Source organism: Poecilia latipinna, unplaced genomic scaffold (assembly GCF_001443285.1).
Source record: "Poecilia latipinna isolate Pla-1442-1.1 unplaced genomic scaffold, P_latipinna-1.0 Scaffold133, whole genome shotgun sequence".
Taxonomy (NCBI): Eukaryota; Metazoa; Chordata; class Actinopteri; order Cyprinodontiformes; family Poeciliidae; genus Poecilia; species Poecilia latipinna.
The window spans coordinates 438288-460819 of record NW_015112749.1 but is presented as its reverse complement, the minus strand read 5'-3'; the positions used below and the strand labels follow the sequence as shown (position 1 = coordinate 460819).

At 37.3% G+C, this 22532-nt stretch overlaps 1 protein-coding gene across 16 annotated transcripts in view; it reads right to left on the bottom strand.

Moving 5' to 3' along the window:
• Positions 1-372: 372 nt before the first annotated feature.
• cacna1da (calcium channel, voltage-dependent, L type, alpha 1D subunit, a) overlaps positions 373-22532 on the bottom strand; it is an 80196-nt gene continuing 58036 nt past the window's right edge. For 7 of the 16 annotated variants that reach the window (XM_015028730.1, XM_015028732.1, XM_015028736.1 and 4 more), the window contains 18 exons: positions 19834-19866; positions 18876-19004; positions 18729-18794; positions 17597-17688; positions 17346-17505; positions 16888-17015; positions 16710-16806; positions 16511-16613; positions 16027-16128; positions 13858-13991; positions 11627-11743; positions 9936-10324; positions 8418-8444; positions 6885-7013; positions 6581-6720; positions 5696-5802; positions 5245-5562; positions 373-4110 (listed from right to left, as the gene is read on the bottom strand). In XM_015028730.1, coding sequence (XP_014884216.1) covers positions 3805-4110; positions 5245-5562; positions 5696-5802; positions 6581-6720; positions 6885-7013; positions 8418-8444; positions 9936-10324; positions 11627-11743; positions 13858-13991; positions 16027-16128; positions 16511-16613; positions 16710-16806; positions 16888-17015; positions 17346-17505; positions 17597-17688; positions 18729-18794; positions 18876-19004; positions 19834-19866 — 2577 coding nt within the window. In that variant the 3' untranslated portion in view covers positions 373-3804. The remainder of the gene's footprint in view (positions 4111-5244; positions 5563-5695; positions 5803-6580; positions 6721-6884; positions 7014-8417; positions 8445-9935; positions 10325-11626; positions 11744-13857; positions 13992-16026; positions 16129-16510; positions 16614-16709; positions 16807-16887; positions 17016-17345; positions 17506-17596; positions 17689-18728; positions 18795-18875; positions 19005-19833; positions 19867-22532) is intronic. The other 9 variants (XM_015028734.1, XM_015028738.1, XM_015028739.1 and 6 more) reach the window with 5 other exon arrangements.

The following is a 22532-nucleotide window of genomic DNA, read 5'->3' as shown; positions in this document are numbered from 1 at the left end:
ATTAATTCAGCATAAATTTATTTATTGATGATAGAAAATAAAATATCAAATGAAGTCAAGGCCAAAATAAAATGAAAAAGAAAAAACAAAATACAAAAAAATGCATCGATACAAAATCTAGAGGATTTAAATATGTATTAAAGCATTTGCTACTGAGAGAAATGATGTTTTACTGAATAAAAACATTGAGGAAATGTCAAGACTTTCAAGTAGAGAACATTACCATGGGTCATCCCATATGTTTGTACATATTTTACATTATCTTCTATTTTAATACAGATTTCTGAACATTAATAACCGTTATAGTAAGAATAATAACCGTAACAAGATGAAGGAAAAACTAACAAAAATGTTTCAATGAATATGTGTTTCTCTGTAAACTGGTATTTTTTTCTGTTATTTTTTTTTCCATACCTGTGAGACAGAGGAACAGTGCACCTTGAAAATATTTTTTTTAATACTCTTTCATTCCCAGCATTTAGAGGTGAGGTGTAAATGACAGATACAGATTCCACTAAACCATATGCACGGTCACAAAAAGTACAAAAATTGCCTCACCTTAATACACAAATCTGTTTAGAAAAAGGAGAAACAAAAAGCACTATACATTTACTTGTGCAAAGACAAACAGCTATGTGCTAATATTTAAATACCATTGGTATAGACTTAACCAAATCATTTTCTTTTCTCAGGAATTCCCTGACATGAGGTAAAAGTAAGTTCTCTTTATCTTTAGTTTCAAAACAACTTTTTAAAAGTCTTTACAAAATAATGCATATCTTCAGTTCATTAGTTCTGTAATTGCTACACATAGTACAATGTGCCTTTTATGTGCATTGGTCCTTTTAGCCACCAACAAAAAAAGGACTAGAACACACTTTTTTTTGTTTGAAACTCACAAACAATTCAAAGAGCCCTTTCAATGTGCACACAAAGTGGAAAACCTCAACGTTCAAGACAGCATTCAGATTGAGAGGACACCCACCGACGAACCAAGTGCTCATGAGCAACACGTCACAGGAACCTTAAACATCACCTGTGGAAAGTTCAACTCTACGTTTTGATACTTGAATGACAACTGATGAAACACAGAAGAAGTTGAGCTGTTATAAAAGGGGGGGGGGGGGGAAGGACACCCCCCAGTAAAACTCATTTAAAGTCTCCACGCTGTGCGAACAGATATGTTGACACACTGATATGTCGTCAGAGTTGCCAACGAGGTATAAACTGTATGCAAGAAACTGGGCGGGGAGAGAGAAAACGGTGCGGACGGGGTTATTGCTTTGCACCACCCAGCCTTTCTGGCACCAGTGCGCCCCCTGCTGTTCCACCGTGAACACGAGCATCACTGGCCTGCAGCCGCAAGCCCTCACAAACCGTAGAGCCTTGAAAAAGCATCCATGCCCACTGAAGTTATTCACACTTTGTCACATTAGAACAAGAAACGTGTTTTTTTCCAACTGTATGTGGCAGACCAACACAAAGTAGCTCCTGTGAAGAGGAAGGAATTGTTCATTTCCCCACAGTAGATAATAACACTGGGTTACAAAAGAATGTTCTTTGGAAGTTGTCTATGCTTTTTCAGCAGAATTAGGATTATTTTTGTACCACTGAATCCAAAAATGACGTCAATTTTTCTCAATCAGGTCAGGATTTTATTCTAATAATTTAGAGAAATCTGATCTTCTGACTAAATTGATTCCTTTTTGTGACATTATCAGCTCATTTCCGTTAATATTTCTCATATATTTCTCAAAAAAACTTGTTCAAGTTAAATGTCACAAAGTTGGATTTCTGTAGATTGAATAACAAACACTGGTAAGGGTAAGTACATGTAAACTGAAATAATTCTCCGTCTCATCAATCATTGATCCCAGATTCTCAGGAAACCCAATCCATTTGTTAGAACAAGTTATGCATTCTGATGCATCCATAGTTCAGAAAGTTGACCCGATTGAGCAAAACCAACGTGGTTTTTGGATTCAGGACAACAAAATGACCCTAAAACATTTGAAAAACCCGAGACAACTCCTTTGCTGTTGACCAGAGTAATGTTTAGCCTCTTTTGCTCCGGTGTCCCCAAAACAAATCTAGTTCAACCGACAGCCTTCAGAAGTCGCCTATTAATTGTAATTAGAGTTCATCTGTGCGTAATTTAATCCCTGCATTAATTCATCAGTTACCTAAACACCTCAGATGCTTCTTACTGAACATTAGTGAAAGTCGAAGTCCAGACTCAAGTTGATTTAGATGCTATTGCGACGCTGCACCGTAAATTCAATTGGACTGATCAAAGACTCGACACTAATTGCTGCAAAAAGGTTTGTCAATAAAGTATTGATTCATGGGGTCTGAATGCAAATGCATTTTATACATTTCAGATTTTTTTATGTGAAGAAAAGATAAACCCACGTCTAATTTTCCTTCCACAACTATGAACCGTGCTGTTTTGGTCTATCCCATAAAAAATAGAATAAAATAAAATATAGAGGTCATTGATTGAAATGTGTCCAAATGTGAAAACATTCAAAGGGCATAAAAAGTTTTTGCAAAACACGGTACATAAAGGCAGAGAAGTCCCTGTGGAGTGTGGAGTTTTATACCAAGCCCAGCATGGGCCGCACACATATCAGTTTGTCCAAGTTTTAGTTCTTTCAGCAGCAAAAAAAAAAAGGCATTTCATCAGGGGCTGACAAACTAAAGTTTGATTCGAAAACCAACAAAGAAAGCAGCAATGTTTATGCATGGATGCATTTAAATTCATGTACACACGACACAAAATATCCAAACATAGGTACTCCTCAGACACTTCGACTGCAGAAAACGCTCCGCTTTACAAAAACCAATGTGTGTTTACCCCATTTTAGGAAGTCTTTTGAATATATTGTGCAGGTGTGTAACCATAGTAGAGCATCTAAAAATGTTTTATAGGCAAAATAAAGTGTGCATTTTAGCACAAAACAAAAGGCGTTTAAATATCATAGTACCTCATTAAAATAATGCAAGTTTCCTTTTATAGAATAACAGGAGTCACAAGGGTTCATATTGCTGATCTTTTAAATGATACATAATTACAAAATATAGAGTTATCTCTTTACAAAGTTTCTCTTGTTATATTATACAATTTACAGCATATCAACTAAGAAATATTAACCAGGCTATTCTTAAATGTTTAAAATAACCTGCCTGCTAGTGCATTTACTCCAAATGCTTTTGTTTCGTTAAACACACACAGCTAAAGTTGAATGATGCTAAAAGTAGGACAGTTAATTCCTGCATAATCTGTTACGACTCGACATTTTCGATCAGCTCCAGCGATCCTAAGACAACCTGCCTCAAACGACAAACGGACCAAGCTCTGATTTTCCCCTAAAGACTACATGTCTAGATATGCCTCACTATGCTTGCATTGAAAACTTGCATGATATGCCGAACCTTAATAAAGTGACTGAGGTAATGACATCATACATCTGATTGTCATCACCTGTAGAGACCCTCCCTGCAGAGCGTCTCTCTCTCTCTCTCCCTGGCGTCAGCGGCCTGGCCTCCAGCCGTCTGCAGGCTGTGTTCCCTCCAGGTGAAGATCTTCCTCAGAGAGTTTCAGTCTCTTGCCTCCTCTGCTGGCAGGAGGAGATCTCAACGTTCAGGACTTCTATGGCGCTTCTTCCTCCCGTATGCCTTTTTTTTTCTGCTCTGTGTAAAAGGCACTTCTTTTGGTCGGAGCCAACAGATGCATTTCTTTTTTTTTTTATTTAAATGTTCCAGATTGTACCCAAGTCAGATCTGCAGATCTTCCAGCTAATGCTATAAAGTCGTAATGCAGATCATCTCGTCAGCCAGGTCCTCTTCGTAAGGAGCTCTGGGTTCGGTCTCTGGCTCCTCGTCGCTGTAACTGGCTCCGGTGTCCGGCAGCTCGTAGTCCCTGGGGGCCAGAAGGGGAAACACGTTGACCCCGTTGATGCCGGGGGCGATCCCTTCGCTCAGCAGGTGGCTGGCTGCACTCTCCATCTCGTCTATTGTCATCTCACATGCATCTGCGATCTCGTGCTTTGTGGCAGCAACAAACTTGGGATCCTTGGCGTATCTCCCGAGACCCTCTGATATCAAAACCTGCAGGGCAGAAAGAGAAGGAAATGTTATTTTGTTTTTTAAATGTTTTTTTTTTTTTTTTTTTTTCAGTCTGAAAAAAAAAAGGTAAAAATGTCTAGCTTTTTACAATTCTACTAAAACTAAAGTTTGTTAAAAATGTATTTGTGTTCCTTAAACTTTCTTACTGTCAATAAAAACAACACAGTGAAATCACAGGCGATCACTCGTGTTGTTTGATTTATTTTTATTTCAATTGAATCAGATTTCAAAGAGAGCATCTGTGAACATCACTTTTTAAGTTTGCCACCTACTCTCTGTTATATTTAGGTGTGGACTTTGATTAGGCCATGCTAACACATGAATATGCTTTAACCTAAACCGTTTTGTAATAGATAGTGACTGTATGTTTGTTTTATGCCACACAAAGAGTTGCATGTAATAAAAAGTACAAACATGGTCTCATCTGATTCACATTTTCTCATGTTTGTTGTGTTTCCTACATTAAACTGCAAGATTACGTCCTAAAGTTGCCTTTCCAAAGTGCTTTTCTTCCTTTACTTCCATGTGTTCAGCGATGAATTTGAACTTTTGCCGTCTGAGAGGCGAGTCAGTGTGGCGTGTTACAGAAGGAACAGATGCAAAAACGTCTTTTTGCCATATTCCATAAAACAATCAATAAAATACCCAGTGGAGATCAAACTGTAGCTTTGTTTATAAATTATAATGATGAATGTTTATGATGTTGTGTGACATGTTTTTTATGGGAGGCATCTGACAGATTATGTAAACTACATTTCTATTCTAAGGACAATAAAGTTCTCATCTCATCTTATCGGTTTGTAGTGGTCGGATTTGTGCACAATCTTTAGATTTCCTGCCAACAGATTCTCCCACCTGAGGATTTCTGCAGCTCCTCCAGAGTTACTAATAAACCGACTTTTAAAGGCAGATGATTGCTCTACTTTTTACTTAGGTGTGTCAGGGGAAAAAAGGGTTCAATAGAAATGCATTTTACACATTTCAGATTGTTACCTAAATTAGAAAACCGTGTACATTTCGATTTTTTGCTACTTTCTGTTAATCTATCACATGAAATCCTAATAAAATACATCCACGTTTGGATGTGCAACAACATAAAACCGGCTTGACACTGACTGCTTCTACAAGGCTGGTGGCGCTGCCTCTCTTCTGGTGGTACTGGTGGTGGTACTCCGGGGGAACCTGCAGGTGGATGGGCGAATACGTCCTTTGGGAATACTCTGGATCGTCTGTGTACCAGGAGCTCTTGCGCACAGACACGTGGCTGCCAGAGATGCTCTCCCTGTGAGGACGGTCCACCCGGATGAGGGGGGTGTAGTACGGCGACTGGTCTTTACTGGCCGGGGTGGCGGGAGGTGTGGCCCAGGAGCGAGTGGAGCGGGTGGGGGAGAGGCAGTGGGCTCTGCTGGAGTCCAGGCCTGCTACAGCCATTACCTGAGCGGTGAGGAGATGAAAACATTTCATGCAGACAGGAAATGTGGCAGCTCTGGTCCAAGACCATCTAAAGAGATTATTTCTGTCAGAACTGAAATGTCTGAAACACAAAATGAAAGCAGTCATGAATTACCTGATGCTGCATAAGGTGCAGTGGTAGAGCAGTACGCTGATGTGGAAGCTCATCCTGGCTACTTTGTCTGCGCAAACACTCAAAGTTAAAGGAAGGCCTTCTGTGACCTGAACGAATGAGACAAAAAGTGGAATTACATAAATTGTTCAAAACAATTTGAACTTTTATTCATCCAAAACAGGTTTTATTTCCTATTTTTTCCGTTTGGGAATGAAAACTGGTTGCACACACAGGCTAAAATCTTTTTGTACAATGCATGGAAAATGTTATTAAATAAAAGCTCAACACTTTTACTTAAGGAGCAAACAATTATGCCACTGTTTAAAACAAAGTACTTAAAATTAATGTGGAAAAGTAAAAACAAAATAAGGAAAATATCTGTTTTTAAATTAACTGATATTTTAGAAATATATTCAAAATTCTTATTAAAGCAAGTTATGCATTTCAAAATTCATCATTTCAGGTTTAAAAACAAACATGAAATGAAAAAGTATTAATATTTTATTTTAGACGTGTTTTTAAAATTTTGGTAAGAATTTGTTTTGATTTTATATTTTTATTAATTAGAGGGATATTTCCAAATACATTTCTAAATTGAAACATGTATATTTTTAATTTAGTACTTATTCAAGTCAGTCATTTTCTGTCATTTGCTGTTGTTTTTATTACATACATATTATTATCTTAGCATTACAAATTGCTGTATTTAATAAAAATATATGAAGACTTTACATGAAGACTTGATGAAGCATTTTGCTTAATAATGGACATAAATTTGTTCGGAAATCCCAACTTGTGCTTAGGATTTGCAGGGATAAGCTATTTTATCTTTGCATAATTCCACATTTTGATCACAAACTGTAGGTTTTGTGCCTCATGCAGCACCTTGAGGTGTGGCAGGAAGCAGTCTTCTCTTTGGTGACCTCCGCGAGTCCCGGTAGAGAGGCTGCTCATCGTCGTCATAGTAACTGTCAGGGTGGTGGTAGCCTTTCGGAGTTTCATACTCCGTGTCACTGGTCTGATATCTGCAGGTTTAGATGAAAAAAATGTATAAAAAAGCTGCACAAACAGCAGCCAAAAATGTTTTGGACATGCCGTTGGATGCTTGCAAAATAAAACAGAACTTAAAACCTCAGTGAATACATCGTCACTCTGTAAGCGACACCATGAGAATGAAAAAATGAGGCACCTGTCCCCTGACAGCATGCTGTCCTCCTCATAAAACTCCTCTCCGCTGTAATATTCCCCAGAGAAGCGATCCTCGTCGATCTCCTCCTCCCTGCGGATGGTGGGGTGATGGCCGTCTCCTCTCTGGGACCTGAGGGACGATCAGGCGAAAGGGTTTTTGTGTTCACTCTGCTTTTTCAACGGCCATGCGTTGTCATGCAGACACAAGCCTTTTAGCCTTCTAAATATTTACCACATAAAATCAAAAAGACATTTCAAGATGCTTCCTGTAGATCACAGGTTCAGCATTATGGCCAATTTAATTAACTCCAAAATTTGTAACCAATATTTAAAGGAGAACGTATGTAAAGTCACAAAACAGACCGTAAATAATTATACTGATTTCTCCTTGATGTGTTTTAGTGAACAATTTACAGAATAAGAAAAATGCAAGTACATAATTTGTTCAAATCGAAAAATTTATCTATCAGGATATATTAAAATGATTGATTCCACAGGATTAATACATTTTTAAATCCAAATCTCTGTTAGTATCTACTAAAAAAAGATGAAGCCATCAAATAAATGCTGTGTGAGAAAAATTAACCTGATGACCTCTAACAGCAATAACTTGAAATAGTTGTTGCCTTTATGACCTTATCTGCTCCTTACAAAGCTGTATGAAACACACTCTTCTTTAAAGTATTACTTCAGATTATTGAGGATTAAAAACATTTGTTTAATAAGTAATGACAAGTGTGAACTTTCTTGTATGCTTTTGAACAACTGAGATTAAAATAATAAATTCAGAACCAGAAATACAAGAAAAAAATAATTTCTATCACGTTTTGACCTGAATGTTTTTTCAAAAAAGAGAGCAAACTCAAATTGATGCTACTTTGTTTTTCTACCCAGGCTCACTATTAACTCATTTTCACTAAATTGGATTTTTTACTAAGCATTAATTAATCATTTAGAAATCTATAGGAAGACACTGTTGCCAAAAGTTTTCTGTAGCACAACAGAAGCAATTTAATAAAAAAAGATTTGCTCTTTAAGAATTATTAAATGACTTAATTAAAAATAACTGCACTCAGAAAAATATTATTGTAAAATATCAATGATTGTGTGAACGTTCAAAGTAAATTTTAATAAGGCTGAATAATGGCAGTATTTCAATAGATTAATCAGACTTGCAAAGTAATAATAAACTGACTAATTTTAGGGAAAAAGCCACATCAATACAGCAAAAAAGCAAAAAATAATATCTTAAACTGAAATTTATTGTTAATCTTGTTGCGATAAACTGGGCAATTTTGGTGTTTAGGAATAACATGACTCATATTTCAACCACTGATTTTACACTGTGTTTACATTAAATCATAATTTACATCTTTGACAGAACTGCTCTATAGCTGAAGTGGATTCAGACACAAAACTGGAAATATTCACCATATTTTATGGACTTAGCAAGAATGCAGCCGTCCATGTCAAAATGAAACAAAAACAGCCCATTTAATGCCTTTTAGACATAAATCCTAATAAAACAACATACCTAACATACGTCTCATAGTAGCGCCTTCTGTCCAAGAGAGCAGAGAGATGATTGAGAGAAAGCATTTTAGTAAGGAAGGAGAAAAGGAGAACATAGAGAAAAGGGTGGAGGAGGAGGGACATGTATATGTCTCATACAGACATATATATGTCTGTATATAAACATATACAGCATTTTTATATATATGTATGAAGAGGACAGAGAATGATGCTGAAGGGCAGTTCAGCTTTTTCTGGTCATTCAATAAAACCTATTCTTCATGCATAAAGACAAAGCAATTAAATTGCTCTTCAAACTTATTTAGGGTTAAGAGAAACTCTTCAAATGTTGCAACAACGAAGTAAACATAATATATGAATAATACGATGTTGGTCACTGATTAAATTCATTATTTGGTCAACAGGCTGATAAAAATATTATAACACCGACTGAGCTGTTTGTTGTAGTTCCCTTTAAGACCAGAGGAAAAGCAAAAAATATAAATATATATATATATTTCTGATGTACAATTAAAACATTTAGATTTTTTCGTAAAAAGATGAACATGAAAGAAGAGATCAGCATTTCTGCTTCTCTGATGAAAACTTTGACCCACTTTATTCTCAGAATGGCTTAATATAAAGAAGTAAGTTATGAGATAATTATTATGAATGAAGTGATCATTTGTGGCGCTTATAAAGTTTTTCTAATGCTTTAATAAAATTAAGGAATCTATCATCAACCAGAGGTTAAAACGGTGAATTAGGCAGCGATATCTAAAGACCTGATGCCGTTGAAAAGCTTCGCTGCCACACTGGATGTCTAGTCTAACATTATTAAGAGTAATTCATATTTTACATTTAGTTGCAAATTTTAACCATGAGATAAAACTAATAAATTATATAAGAAAGTAATTTTTTTTTTTCACTAGTCCCATAAATGAGCAAAATTCTTAATACTTAAAAAAAGAATTGGAGTTATTTGCAATTAAAACCTGACTACCAAATGATTTGCACATGGATTACTTAATGGGAACAGATTAGGATTAATTGGATGGCAAATCAGTGCACAACTGGAATTTTAATTTCTGAGAAATGTAGTTTGGTCAATCTAAAACTCAGTATTTTGCCAGATTTTGGTAGAAACATTTTGGTTATAAGTGTTAATAATTGTGCTCACTTCAAGCATAAGAAAGCTGTCACACAAAGAATGATTTCTTCTGTTTCTAAACAAGATATCAACCAAAGTAACAGCCGAAATGCCAACCTCTGATCTGAATGTTCAACTGTTTTGTCTTTTTCTAGTTTCAGAGCAAAAGACACCAAAAAAGAGTCTGAAGGAGAAAACATAACAGCAATCTCTGATTTCTCCTCTTGTATTTTTTTTTGTAATTCTATCCACACTTTTATATATAAAAAAAAAAATATCGTAAACAAAGGTTAGGAAAGACGGGGGCAATGATGGGAATCCAAGACGGGATAAATTAATTGTGCATTCCATGCTGTAATTTATCTCAGTGTTAAAAATCAGCGTGTCTACCTTTGACCCTGGGGCGTCCGTGGCTTGTTATAGTCGTAGTAGGAGGTGCGTAAACCTGGGTAACCGTTTGGCGGAGCGCGTTCGTAGTAGATATGGTGTCCTCCGTTGGGCAGACTGGACATGTTGGCGTTGTTCAAGTTGATGTTGGTGGATTTGGGAGATTTGCCGTAGGAGTTGTGGTGGCGGTGATGATGGTGGTGATGGTGATGATGGTGGTTGGGGTGAGCCATTGCGTTAGCTCGAGAAAGGCGCCCCACTGGCTGCTCCATGTGAGCATAGTGAGGCGGGGGCTGCACCTGCAGGGGGCGCTGTGTGGTGTTGGTCTGATGGCCGTTGGCTCGCCGGTGACCGCCGTTCATTAGGTGGTTACCGAAGAGGCCGCCGTTACGCTGCAGAAGAACGTCCAAAGCAAAACCACAAGAGCCTCTTACTCCCATACAACAGCTGAGAAACAGACTGATATTGTTTAGCTGGAAAACTGGTGTCATTTCAAGAGTTATGTTGTGCAAAAGTAGGTTTAAAAGCTGGTTCATGACATGATATGCGAGTAAAATGACAGCACTGTTGAGATTATTACAACTGATGGAAGCAAGAACCTAGGCATGGGCCAGAACTGATGTTATGATTAAGAAAATACCAGAGTTTTATTGAATTACTATTTTAAATAAAAATATGTACAATTTATGACACAACTGAACTCTGTTAAAACAAATACAACTATGATTTCTACTGTTGCTTAAATATATCACAAAGTACAATAGTATATTACTGTTACATCATTGGGAATTTTAGGGTAATATTACCATATTTCTTAGGCATTTTGGTTTTGATGCCCGCATACTTCTGACTAAAGTAACACAGGCAGGTGGTGTATAAAATCAGTGAACTGATCAAAACCAGGGATAAAACCTAAATTCAACCTCAGGTTTAAAGACCAGAGAACAAGTTTGAACTCATAAAATGTTATGAACTGATAACTGAGTTTGATTTACAAACTCACTTGTGCTTGATTTTTATACACTTTTTTCATTGAAATGAACATAACTGTATCAATTGAAAAGGAAATGCTTTAAAATATAACATTTTCCCTGAAAAAAAAAATGTTTTTTAATACTAAAATTTTCCCCAAGAAAAGGACTTTTTTTTTTTTTTTTTTTAACTGTGCAAGAGACCCTCTTGATTAATGTCCGAGACAAAACTTTGCAATTTAAGCTCAGCAACAAAACAGATTTGGACATTTAAAAACGAACAACAATCTGTTACATATTCACTAAAATTCTGCTATTATTAAACTAGATAAATGATTTCAGTCTCATTTGAAAGTCTATTTCAGGCTTTTATATAAAATAATTAGCTTTAACATAAACCTTTGACCATTTTTTATGCTTCTGTGGAAACTAACAGGTAGGGGAGAAGTGGTAAATGTTTACCAAGAGTAGCATTAGCTTTTTTAAAATAGTGACTGAAAACTGGCCCATGCCTAGAAAAAAATGGAAAACACATCTGAAGCAAAGGAAAACAAACATTTACAGTTTGCAAAGGCTGTTAAACTTAGATTTTAAATATTCTGTATGTACATTTGCAGCTACATGTAAACTGTGCATTACCAGTAAAACACAAACCGACACATTGCCATGAACCTAAATTTTGCACCAAACATTTCCCCCCTCATGCAGGGTTAAATCATTTACCCTATAAATTTCCTCGTCTTCCTCTGGAATAAAGTCAACTAGCTCGTCATCCTGCAGGTCACATGATATCGCTCGGCGAATTTCAGGCCCAATATCATGCAGCGTGCGAAGGCCAGCCTGTAATCATGACAACAACAGGCCTAAGCGCGAAGGCCGCGGCGTTCATCTTACAGCTCAACTGTACAGTCACAGCCACCACACACACTAAGCATACACACACCTACGCTGTGCAGCACCTGACATTTACAACTCTGACAGACTGAGGTGATGACAACACAGAGACGGAGACAAGTGTTTGTTTTTTTAGATACGTTGAGAAATATCTTCCTAACATGTCTCAAATAGAAACAAGATTTTTAAAAAGTTTTTGAGTGAAATTTACAGCTTTAATGTTTAGCATAAAACAGAGTAATTGCATTCTGTTTGTTGGAATCTAGTTTCAGAACAATGTAAAGCCTTTACATGTTTCTCTGATGCGACTTGTGTGATCCTTTCTTACATGACCTTGAAAGCGTTACAGCTAATGTTATGTATATATAAAAATCTTAGACTTACTTGCCAGTACCATATTTAATTGGCTCAGCATTATTCTTTTTAAGTCAGATTCTATGAAAGCTCAAACAGAAACACATTAATATATCTCATTCTCAGATATGTTGGAATGGATCTTCCCTATAAAACTAAACTCCCACACATTTTTAAAACTTAAAATAATTGTTGAACTAAGCTTTGATCACAGACCTTTAGACTGTAGTTCTGATTATCTGATCACATCCAAGCAAAAGAGAACATTTTAAATATCCAGCGTGCTGCTGTGTGTTGTAGGAAACATTTCAGTAAATTTCTTGGCGGTGGTGTAAATCTGCATTACCTGAAGATCAAGCCCAAGGGAAGTCAAACGTTTTTGAAAGGTGTAGGGCATGAATTAAAATCCTTAACTGCTTTTCCTCCGCCTTCATTCAACACATGAACATTTGACAAATATTCTTTAGACTTTTAAAAATTAATTCAAACTTAAAACATTTGGGAGCCACATTAATTCAGTCTGGGAAATTCAGTCTGGCTATTAATTCAGGCGCACTCATTCACAGAAATATGACATATGAAACTTTATTGAATTGTGGAAAAAATACCTCAACAGTTGTGTAAGTTATCGTCCAATGTAATGCTCCAACGGAGAATTTCATAAAACAGTGTTTGCATGAAATACTATTACATTTTACAGATTAAAGAATATTTAAGATGTCATAAATCTGCTTTGGAAGGATTGCTGGTCTGACAACCAGATAGCTCCACTTTACAATTCAAAACTTCAGTTTCTCTTAAGAACAGGAAGGTTAAGAACCCAAGCTGTAAAAGTATTATTAGATGATAGAGGACAAGTTAAGCTGAAGCTGTGGGTGTCACTGATGGCATTCCAGCTAAATTTGCTCCACTGATTCCTGCTGATAAGGAGGGAAAGCTTGTGACTGAAGAATCTGCTTTGGGTTTTCCCATTAAACTGAACTAAACATTGTTTGTTTTTGGCTTTTTACCCTGTTGGATCACCTGTAATCAAACAGCCTTGTGCAGCATACTCCAAAAAATATGAAAAAAATAAATAAAAAAATCAAGATTTTTAAATCTAGTGTCCTTCCTGAGATTTAGTGGCAAAGTAAGTGTTGTAGTTCCCCAGCAACAACTTTTCCTCTGTATAAGTGCATGTTAAAATAACTTCCCACCTGCCAATACAAAGTGATAAAGAAACTATATGGTGTGCACTTCCTGTTGTACACTGTGCATTACAAGATATATGAAAATACCTAAGCCATATATCAACGTAGTAAATTAACAAAAATAGCCAGAGCTTTGTGAACTATATGAGAAGTGAATTGTGATGCACAGAAAACCCATGAAGTGGTGCTTGAGACAATGATACATGCTTAACATGAACATGTATGATATGTAAAGACACAGGAGGACCAAAGGCACAAATTAGAGAGACATAAACCACAGTAACAAATTCATACTGTACACCAAGATCATGAACGCCCTGCTGGATCACAAATCACAGACATTAGCATACTCGATGATATCTGAGTGAAATGCATAAAAAGACATGTTGCAGACTTTTATTAGATCCATTCTCACAGTTTTTATTGATCATTTCTTACTCCACACACACACACACACACACACACACACACACACACACACAGATTATTCTCTCACAGAAACACACAAGCACTCACCTGCAGGGCAATGGCTGTGTTGTTCTGGGAAGGGTGCGCAGTCACCAGGCCTTCCTCTTTACGTTTCTTGAATTTCCTAAAGTAGTCCTGTATCAGGAAGGTGGCATAGAACTTCCCCACGGTTACCTCATCATCTGAGTGAACAGACCACACAAATGCTTCCTGTGTCACCAGGTCACGACACACAGCAGCCCAGGAGGGAGGAGGAGAGGCCTTCCTCCCCCCACGTCCTTTGAGGTTTTAGCTGAGCATGGAGGAGGCGTTCTCAGTGTGTCAGACACATTCATACCGATAGTGTATAAACTGTGGACCAAATATAAAACTGGGGAAAAACTTTTTTGAATATGTTTTTGCATGTGGATTGCTTTTAAAGGTAAATTTAACATCTGGGTGGATAGTATTGGTCAAAGGTCTTAAATCCTTGGAATTGGCTGTATTTTTTTAGTGATTTTCACCTCAGAGGTTCTTTTATTTTATTTTATTTTACTTTCTGGTTAACTTTGTAGTAGTAATCACTCAGGCAATGAAAGGCGCCTTAACTGATGGGATGAATCTGTGTTTTATCTACAATTAATGACAAAGAGACACAACATGCTCCTATTCTTTTACGTCATTCATCCTGAAAGTCTGAAATCCTATAAGGAATTGCTGTTTCTTACAAATCTGTTTTTTTAACCATTTAAAACTACTTCCAGATAATAAGTTAGTAATTACAAGCAACAAAAATGTAAAAATGGTTACACTTTGTCCTTCCTCATAGTGTAAGCTGGAATAATAAGTTAACTTCTTAATAAATGATACCAACATTTTCTCAGAACATGTTTAAAGTCAGCCAAGTTTATAAATCATTGCAGTAAGACCTTCCTGTTTTGCCATAATGTTAGCGAGATTACAGATATTTTAGTAAATGTTTACATTTTTACAAAAATGAATACAATGCTATGAACTTATTTTAGATTTATTACACTTAAAATTAGGAATATCATTAAGTAAAACCTTATTAGTTCCAAGCAACCTTAATCAACTTCTCTTGTTCTTCAATTTTTAAATGTCTATATATTTCTCAGGTACATAAGGTTGATAGAAATAGAGTAAAAAAAAAAAATCCAACGCCGAACATTTTTTTTTTCTCTAAGTCTTAAAGTCAGAATAACTCTTAATCACGACCATAAAATATATATTTATATATAAGCTGGGATAGTTTGAGGAAGTTATGAAAATAGAAGTGGTTTAAATCTTTCATCTTGGAAAACCTTCAGCATTTATTATAAATATTTTTACCTAATTTGTTTAAACTCTATGCTATTTTCACTAGAAGGCAACCAGATATTCCAACCCACTGCAAATAAATGTTCTACTTTTGCACATGCAAACATGCAGATCTACTTTAAGCATCATACATGTCAGATCTCTTTTCACGATGTATGCCTAATACTAAAAAGTACTACGTTGAAGGCTGTGCATGGATGTTATCTTGCATTGTTTTTTAAAATTTCTTTGCAGAACTAAAGTGTGTGTGTGTGTGTGTGTGTGTGTGTGAGAGAGCGTGAGAATCATTCTGAAGCAGGGGTCTGAGTCACTTTGAACAAGCACGCTGGGGACAGAGATTGGACAGAGAGGCAACACTAGTTCCATGCCACCACCCTAAAACAGAACTGCTTCAGAATATTCTGAAGTGCTTCAGAGTTTTTGGATACAGAGATATATGACAGGAGAACAAAGCTGTAAAAGCTCAAGCGGTGAGTAAAAGACAAGAAATTCAGACAACAGAGCGAGTCAGAGAGCGAGAGACAGCAGAGAGAGAGGCGACAGAGAGTATTAGTGAGAGAGAGAGAGAAAGAGAGAAGCATGCATCTGCACATTGGTCTACAAGGCCATGCAACCCAAAGCCCAGCAGATAGTCAGTGGTCTCCATCAGCATCCGGGGCAGGAGGAAGGAGTGTGGACAAAATACACATATAAAAGACGAACTGCTGAGAGGACAACCAGGAGAACATGAGCAGAGCAGATACACATTGGTTTGTCTTCATCAAACAAACTTTCATATGAGAGCAGTTAGTAATAATATGTGAACAGCATGGCTGCAAATCGTGTTTATGTGCAAGTCCTTCTCTACATGCTGTTTATTAAGTGTGAGTTTATTGACAAATAAGAGTCAGTTCCACTAACCACCAGCAGGAGGCACCACTTGGTCCAGCAGCTTCATGCTGGTTCTCTTCCAGATTTTCTTGATGACGGCCCGCAGCTCTTCATTGGCCTGTTCCAGGTTACCTGAATGTCAGAAAACACTGTGTGAAACCAGCAATCCAGCCAGAAATTACAGTTTGACAACAAACTCTGTGCCAAGATGAATTATTGGAATAATAAAGTGCCTAGCAAAGTGTTTAACCTCTAACAATTTTCACTTTTTTTTTCATATCACAACCAAAAATGTTAACAAAATTGAGTTTTGTGTGACAAACCATATGGTTTTAATTTTTCAAGTAAAATATAACGTCTGTTATAACGTCTATATGATAATGTATGCAAGATAAAATAAATCCCTCAAACACTTTTCAGAGATGATTCATAAAAATATTTGAAAACCTTTCATCCTTTTTCTTTCCCTCCACAGCTACAAAGTCATGTAAAAACATTCATGTGAAGTTCATACCTTCAGTTTTTATTTTCAGAGCTGTGCGCACCAGGGCAAACAGCGTAGCATTAAACATGACCGTCCCATCACTGTTGAGAGGCATGTTCATGGCTACCAGCCGCTGGAAAAGTCAAGCAGATGCAGGTTTTTAACATGAAAAATATATATATATTTTTTCCTCAGCGACATCAATGAATAAGAACAGAGAAAAAGAGACCTTGCATGCCACTCTGTGAGGACACAGTTTACCAAAACCAAGAGGGGGCTGGATACGACGAAGCAAGGTCACCACATCGAGATGTTTGATCCTTCCTCTGCACGACAAGAAACAGCATTTTAATGAGTCAAAGAGACAAAGTTTGACAGAAAGCTGATATTTCAAACAATACACATACTTTGCCTCAGGATCGTACTCTGACCAAATCCTCTTAAATTCATCGAGGTGGTGAGGACCAAGAATTGACCAATCACGTGTCAGATAGTCAAAGTTGTCCATAATGACAGCCACAAACAAATTGATGATCTGCAGGAATTGGACAAAGTAGTTTGAAAAGAGTATCATAACATTTACAACATATTGTTGTCATGTTTTATAGTTGTAAAAAAAAAAAAAAAAAAACACTAATTCATGTAAAACATGACTAACTTGTACAGAGTGTTGCTCACTATGGCATCATGAAATGCTTTGGTTAAGAGTGAACACATTGCAAATATAGTTTTAAGGCAAACCTTTGCTATTTTATGCAGAAAAAACTAAACATTCCCCCTGTGTGTTTGTGCTTGTTCAGGACGTACACAAGAAAAAAGTAATACAACTAACCGAAATTAAACACGGTAAAGAAAATGTACGTACCAAGAAAGCACAGAGCATGTAGAAGGTAATGAAATAAATTATTGCAAATCCACTGCCACAGGTCATCTCCTCCCCGGGGTTGTAGTCAGACTCTGGGTCACACAGTTTCCCCGGCATACAGGCCAGCATTATATCCTGCCACGCCTCACCTGTGGCACACCTGTAAAGCAGGAGGACATAACAGATGTATATTAAACATCCAGAAAGTGTAAAAACCGAAGGTATTTTTCTAAAGGCTGCAGATAACACACCTAAAAAGAAGGAGCACAGCCTGGGGGAAGGTCTGGAAGTTGTTGTTTCTGTTGATTTGCGTTCCATCGACCATGGCAATCTTTCCAAAAACCTAAAAGCAGAACATTATTGGAAATTAAGTTAGACCAACTCTTTATTACATCGAGTCACAGAGCTTTGCAGAACTATTCATCCCCGGTAAACTTTTCCATATTATGTCACGATATTGTGAAAACAGACGAGAGGACAACGGTAACAAATGTTTGTCATTCTTTTGGCCTTTATGTCGTGTGCAGAGAAAATATCTGTCAGAGACTCAAACCTTTGAACAAAAATCAAAACACTTGATCTGGTGCAAAACTAACACTGCACATCACCCTGAACACAATCTCTATGGTGAATTAGTAGTGGGAACATTTTGCTGAGATGATTTTCTTCAGCGGGCTGCACAGTGGCGCAGTAGGTAGCACTGTTGCCTTGAAGCAAGAAGGTCCTGGGTTTGATTCACTGGGGATAGACACCACCACCCCTTCCAACCCCAAGAGGGACAAGGGTTTAAAGAAAATGGATGGATGGATTTTCTTCAGAAAGGACATAGCAGCTAAAAGATGGTCTGAGCAACACATGGGACAATGTTGCAAGAAAACCTGTTAAAAGCAGCAAAACATTTGAGGCTGTGGTTGAGATTAACCTTCCAACAGGATGAGAAAATGCCCAGTCAGAGCAACAATTTAATGGTTTAAAAGCATTTACACACTAGAATTGGATTTAAGTTTGAACTTAAATCCAATTGAGAATTCGTGGCAAGAACTAAAAACTGTTACTCTGAAATTATGTCCATCCAATGTGATTTAGCAATTTTGCAAGAAAGAATGGGATGGACTTCACTTTCTAAATGTGCAAAGCTGATAGACATACAACAAAAAGATATATATATATATATATATACACAAAATATTATCCTAAAAAGTAGCCATTCAAGATTCGCTAAACGAAAGCAAGATTCTTTTGTCAGATTGTTTTTTTTAAAGTCAGTGTATCCTTTTTATTAAACATCCCAATTACACACTATTTTGTGTTGGTCTGCCACATAAAATAACAATTAAACACAGTTTTTAAAGGTAAAATAAGGGAAAGATCAACTGCACCAACCTGCATGCCGATGACGGCGTAGATGAAAAACAACATGGCTATCAACAGAGCAACGTATGGCAAGGCCTGAAAAACAGAGAATAGGTAAAACAGGAGTAATGTCAACTTTTATTTTTTTATTTTATTTGAATATGAATACCACCTCACCTGGAAGGACTTAATGAAAGTCCACAGCAATGTGCGGATACCCTCTCCTCTGCTGAGGAGTTTGACCAACCGCATAACTCGAAACAGGCGAAAGAAAGTGATGGAGATGCGAGCACTGTCCTCCGTGTTCTGCAGATTAAAACGTATTTTCAATAATTATGACATTAGAGGTGCATTGACTGAGTCAAGTGTGCCTGACTGTGCTTTGCTGGATGAGCGGAGACCTTCAAACCAGTTATATATGGGCTAACAAAGCAGCACTGCACTTTTATACATGAAATTAACTGTGAAATTGGAGCAAAGCCCTGGTAGGCAGTTTCTAAAGCCGTAATAAGGTTTGTAATGCAGTGCAGCTGTAGCCGATATGTCTCTGCAGGTCTGTGTTCAAAGCACGGCCATGTTCTCTGTTCCTGCACAGACCTAAAAGGGGGAGGAAGCAAGGAGGCAGGCATGCTGGAGAAAAACCTTGCCATACTTGACAGGACATATCTATTCAAGCATGGCACCCTCAGTCCAGAGTCACTGCATGCGGAGTCACAGTGGGACCGACCCAAGCGGGTCGACCGGGAGGTTCACAGGTCACAGCTGGGTGACCTGATCCCAGAGGCTCATCCATGGGTTGCTACCCGCCGCCAGAACGGAGGCAGAGACCATGAAGCCGTGTCAACAGCACAAACGTGAAGAGGGGCTCAATGCCACTCCCACTCGACAGGAGACAAGTGTCACGTTTGAGTGACACCCCTTCTTCCAAATAACTCCAAACACTTAGGAATAATGAAAAGCCAATGTTCTGAGGATATATGTAAACAAACTAAGTAGATGCAAGAAAAGTATATTAAAGACGATGTGAATGAAGCTGAAATCAGCAACTGATGAAAAAGGATGAGAAGACAGAACAACAAAAGAAATGCAAATCCAAACATGGCATGGCCCTGACATGGGGGGCAAAGCATCTTACCCCCATCTCATCCACCTGAGGAGTCTCCGTTGGCTTTAAAATCAAAGACCTGTATTAATGACTTAGACAGAGTCGGCAGGTCTCACATATATTTGGTCAAACATGTTACATGTGAAGTTATTGTCACAAAACGCCAGCAAATGTCAGTTAGAAGACGGAGACAGCACAAAGTCACTACTCTTCTCATCTGACAGGACAAACATGTCTCCTGCATCATCTTGGACAAAGACAGACACGTATTTATCTATGGAAACTCTGTGTACTGGCAGGCATTACCTTAACAGTAAATTATGGAGATACTAAACACTCCACAACACAAGATGTCAGCTTAACATTATGCAGGACTTAACAATTAGACATCAGAGGGACAAACAACAATAAAAGACTTATTAACACGTACGACTGGCACACAACTTTATCACAACCCCCCAGTGTAGCGGTCACTACTCATGGGACTAAACGGATACCATGGAGAGATGTCTTTGGTGAGATTTAAACAATGTTAATGGCAAGTGTCCTAACTCACATAAATGTTGTGAAATGATGATGTGATAAAAGCTGCTCTTACACACCCTGGACTTGTGTGTTTTCATTATAAACCCTTTCAGGTTTTAAATTCTGACAAATGGACTTCAGAAAAATTATCTTCCTGGACATAAAAACCATAAAATGTGAGCATAGTTCATTAATGCAGGCACAAATTAAACAGCTGAGCATGTGCAAGACTGTTTGTTGGCTAAATTAACATGTTAAATCTATAACTATGCAACACACTCCGGATAGTTTCAAAATACTTATTATTCAGATGTTAGATTTTCTTGGAATATGTCGAAATGGTTCCCCTGGCTTTAAGAAAGTATTTCAGTTTTTCTTTAGACTCTTGCTACTTTTTTTCATTTTTCATTGAAGACGGTACAGAATGAGTAATGTGGACTAGAGTATGACAAAAATAAAAACTTCTCAGCAAAAATGCTACAATCAATTATTCTTTCAAAGCAGCTTCACTCTAGAGATTATGCAAAGCCACATCTACTCTTTGCAAAGGTAACAATGTTATTGTCAATGTATTTCAAAGAGAATGTTCCCAAACCTATGAGGATCTCACCAATTGCATTCTGCAACTAGAGGAATAATATTAACACTTTAAAATATCTTAATGATGCACATCCTTGGATGTTGTAGTCGTTGTTATTGTCCCTAAGAGACGAAGTCTCGAGTTTCAGACTTCAACTTGAGTCACAAACCAAACTTTCCAGACTTGTGGTTTGAGACTCAAAGTCAAGAAACAATTTTATCTCTTTTAATCAGGAGTGAAGGAAATTAGTTTATAAGCTACAGACTACTGCTCATTTACTGGGGGCTTTAACACTTTATATTAACAATCTTCTCACATTAGCTGTACTTTCACAAAAATTAATCTGAAATTAAATGATGAAATAAATTACTTTGATTCAGCAACTTAGTTTAATGGTTAAATTGTTTTATGGTGGAATTGGCTTAAAAAAAATCTCTGAAAATAGTCAAGTTCTGGACTAAAAAGGATTTAAAGAAAAAACCTGATAGACCTTCTGCGAGCCTGTAGAATAAACAATCAAGGATGCATAAAAAGACACCCAGAAATTTGGCAGCAAAATCTTAAATTATTCAAGATATCTGCACAGCACTGCATATCCTTTTACACAGCAAAATTCTATATTTTTCACACATATTTGCACCCATACACACTTTTTGATTCATGAGAAAACATTTGTAAAGGGTCAAGGTTCAAGACAACACTGGTTAATCAAGTGGTGTGGATGGACTGAATGATGTTTTAAAACTGAAGAAAGCTTTAACGACTGAAAAGGTGATTTTTTTTATAATGCTCAGCACTGAAAACAAAACAAACAAAAAATACTCCAGACAGATGTGGCGTCATTCCAATTCCTCAGCATAACCAACCGTCAGCATGAGTTGCAGAAATAAACAGAGATGATTTAACTAAAAAATAAAAGCAACTCAGAATTAGCTCGAGGAGGTTCTTTAGGTAATCCTGGCCGCAGCGTTAATGGAGCATGCGTTCTGCGTCACCGCATCGCTGGGGTAGCACTGCACGCACACGCGCAAAACATCCAAATGATTTAGAGCCAGCGGTGACCTCAGAGCCAAGCAGCAAACCATGCATACCAGTAGTGCCCTGAAATTAAAGTGCCACAGCAGGGCGCTCTCACAGTCCGGTGCAGAGAGAAAAGAGTGAGTGACACAGAGAGAAGAGAGAAAACAAGAGAGGAAGAGGAAGAGGCCAGCAACTGAGAAAAATGCTGGGACAGAAGACAAAACAAGATACTGGTGCCCCTCAGTAAATAAAAATATAATTCAAAAGTTATTTCATTAAATCCATTCAAAAAGTGAAACTTGTGTATTAGAAAGATTGGGAAGGATATATGTCATCACTTTATTTGTGTTAGTTATAGTGATTATGAGGAACAGCTAACAAAATTTAGTTTCTCTGAAATGTAAATATTATGATTTGCAAAAGTATCAGCCAAAAGTACATCCATACTTTCAGGAATCATAGGTTCCTTTAAAGGCAACCTCCAGCTTTTCTGATTTACTTGTTTTGGTATTTCTCATCTTCATGCTCAGCAGCTTCTCTGTGGTTTTAGTCGTCGCTGGTTGTGGAAACTTCACTTTGAAGATAAAGCAACTTGGATCCTGTG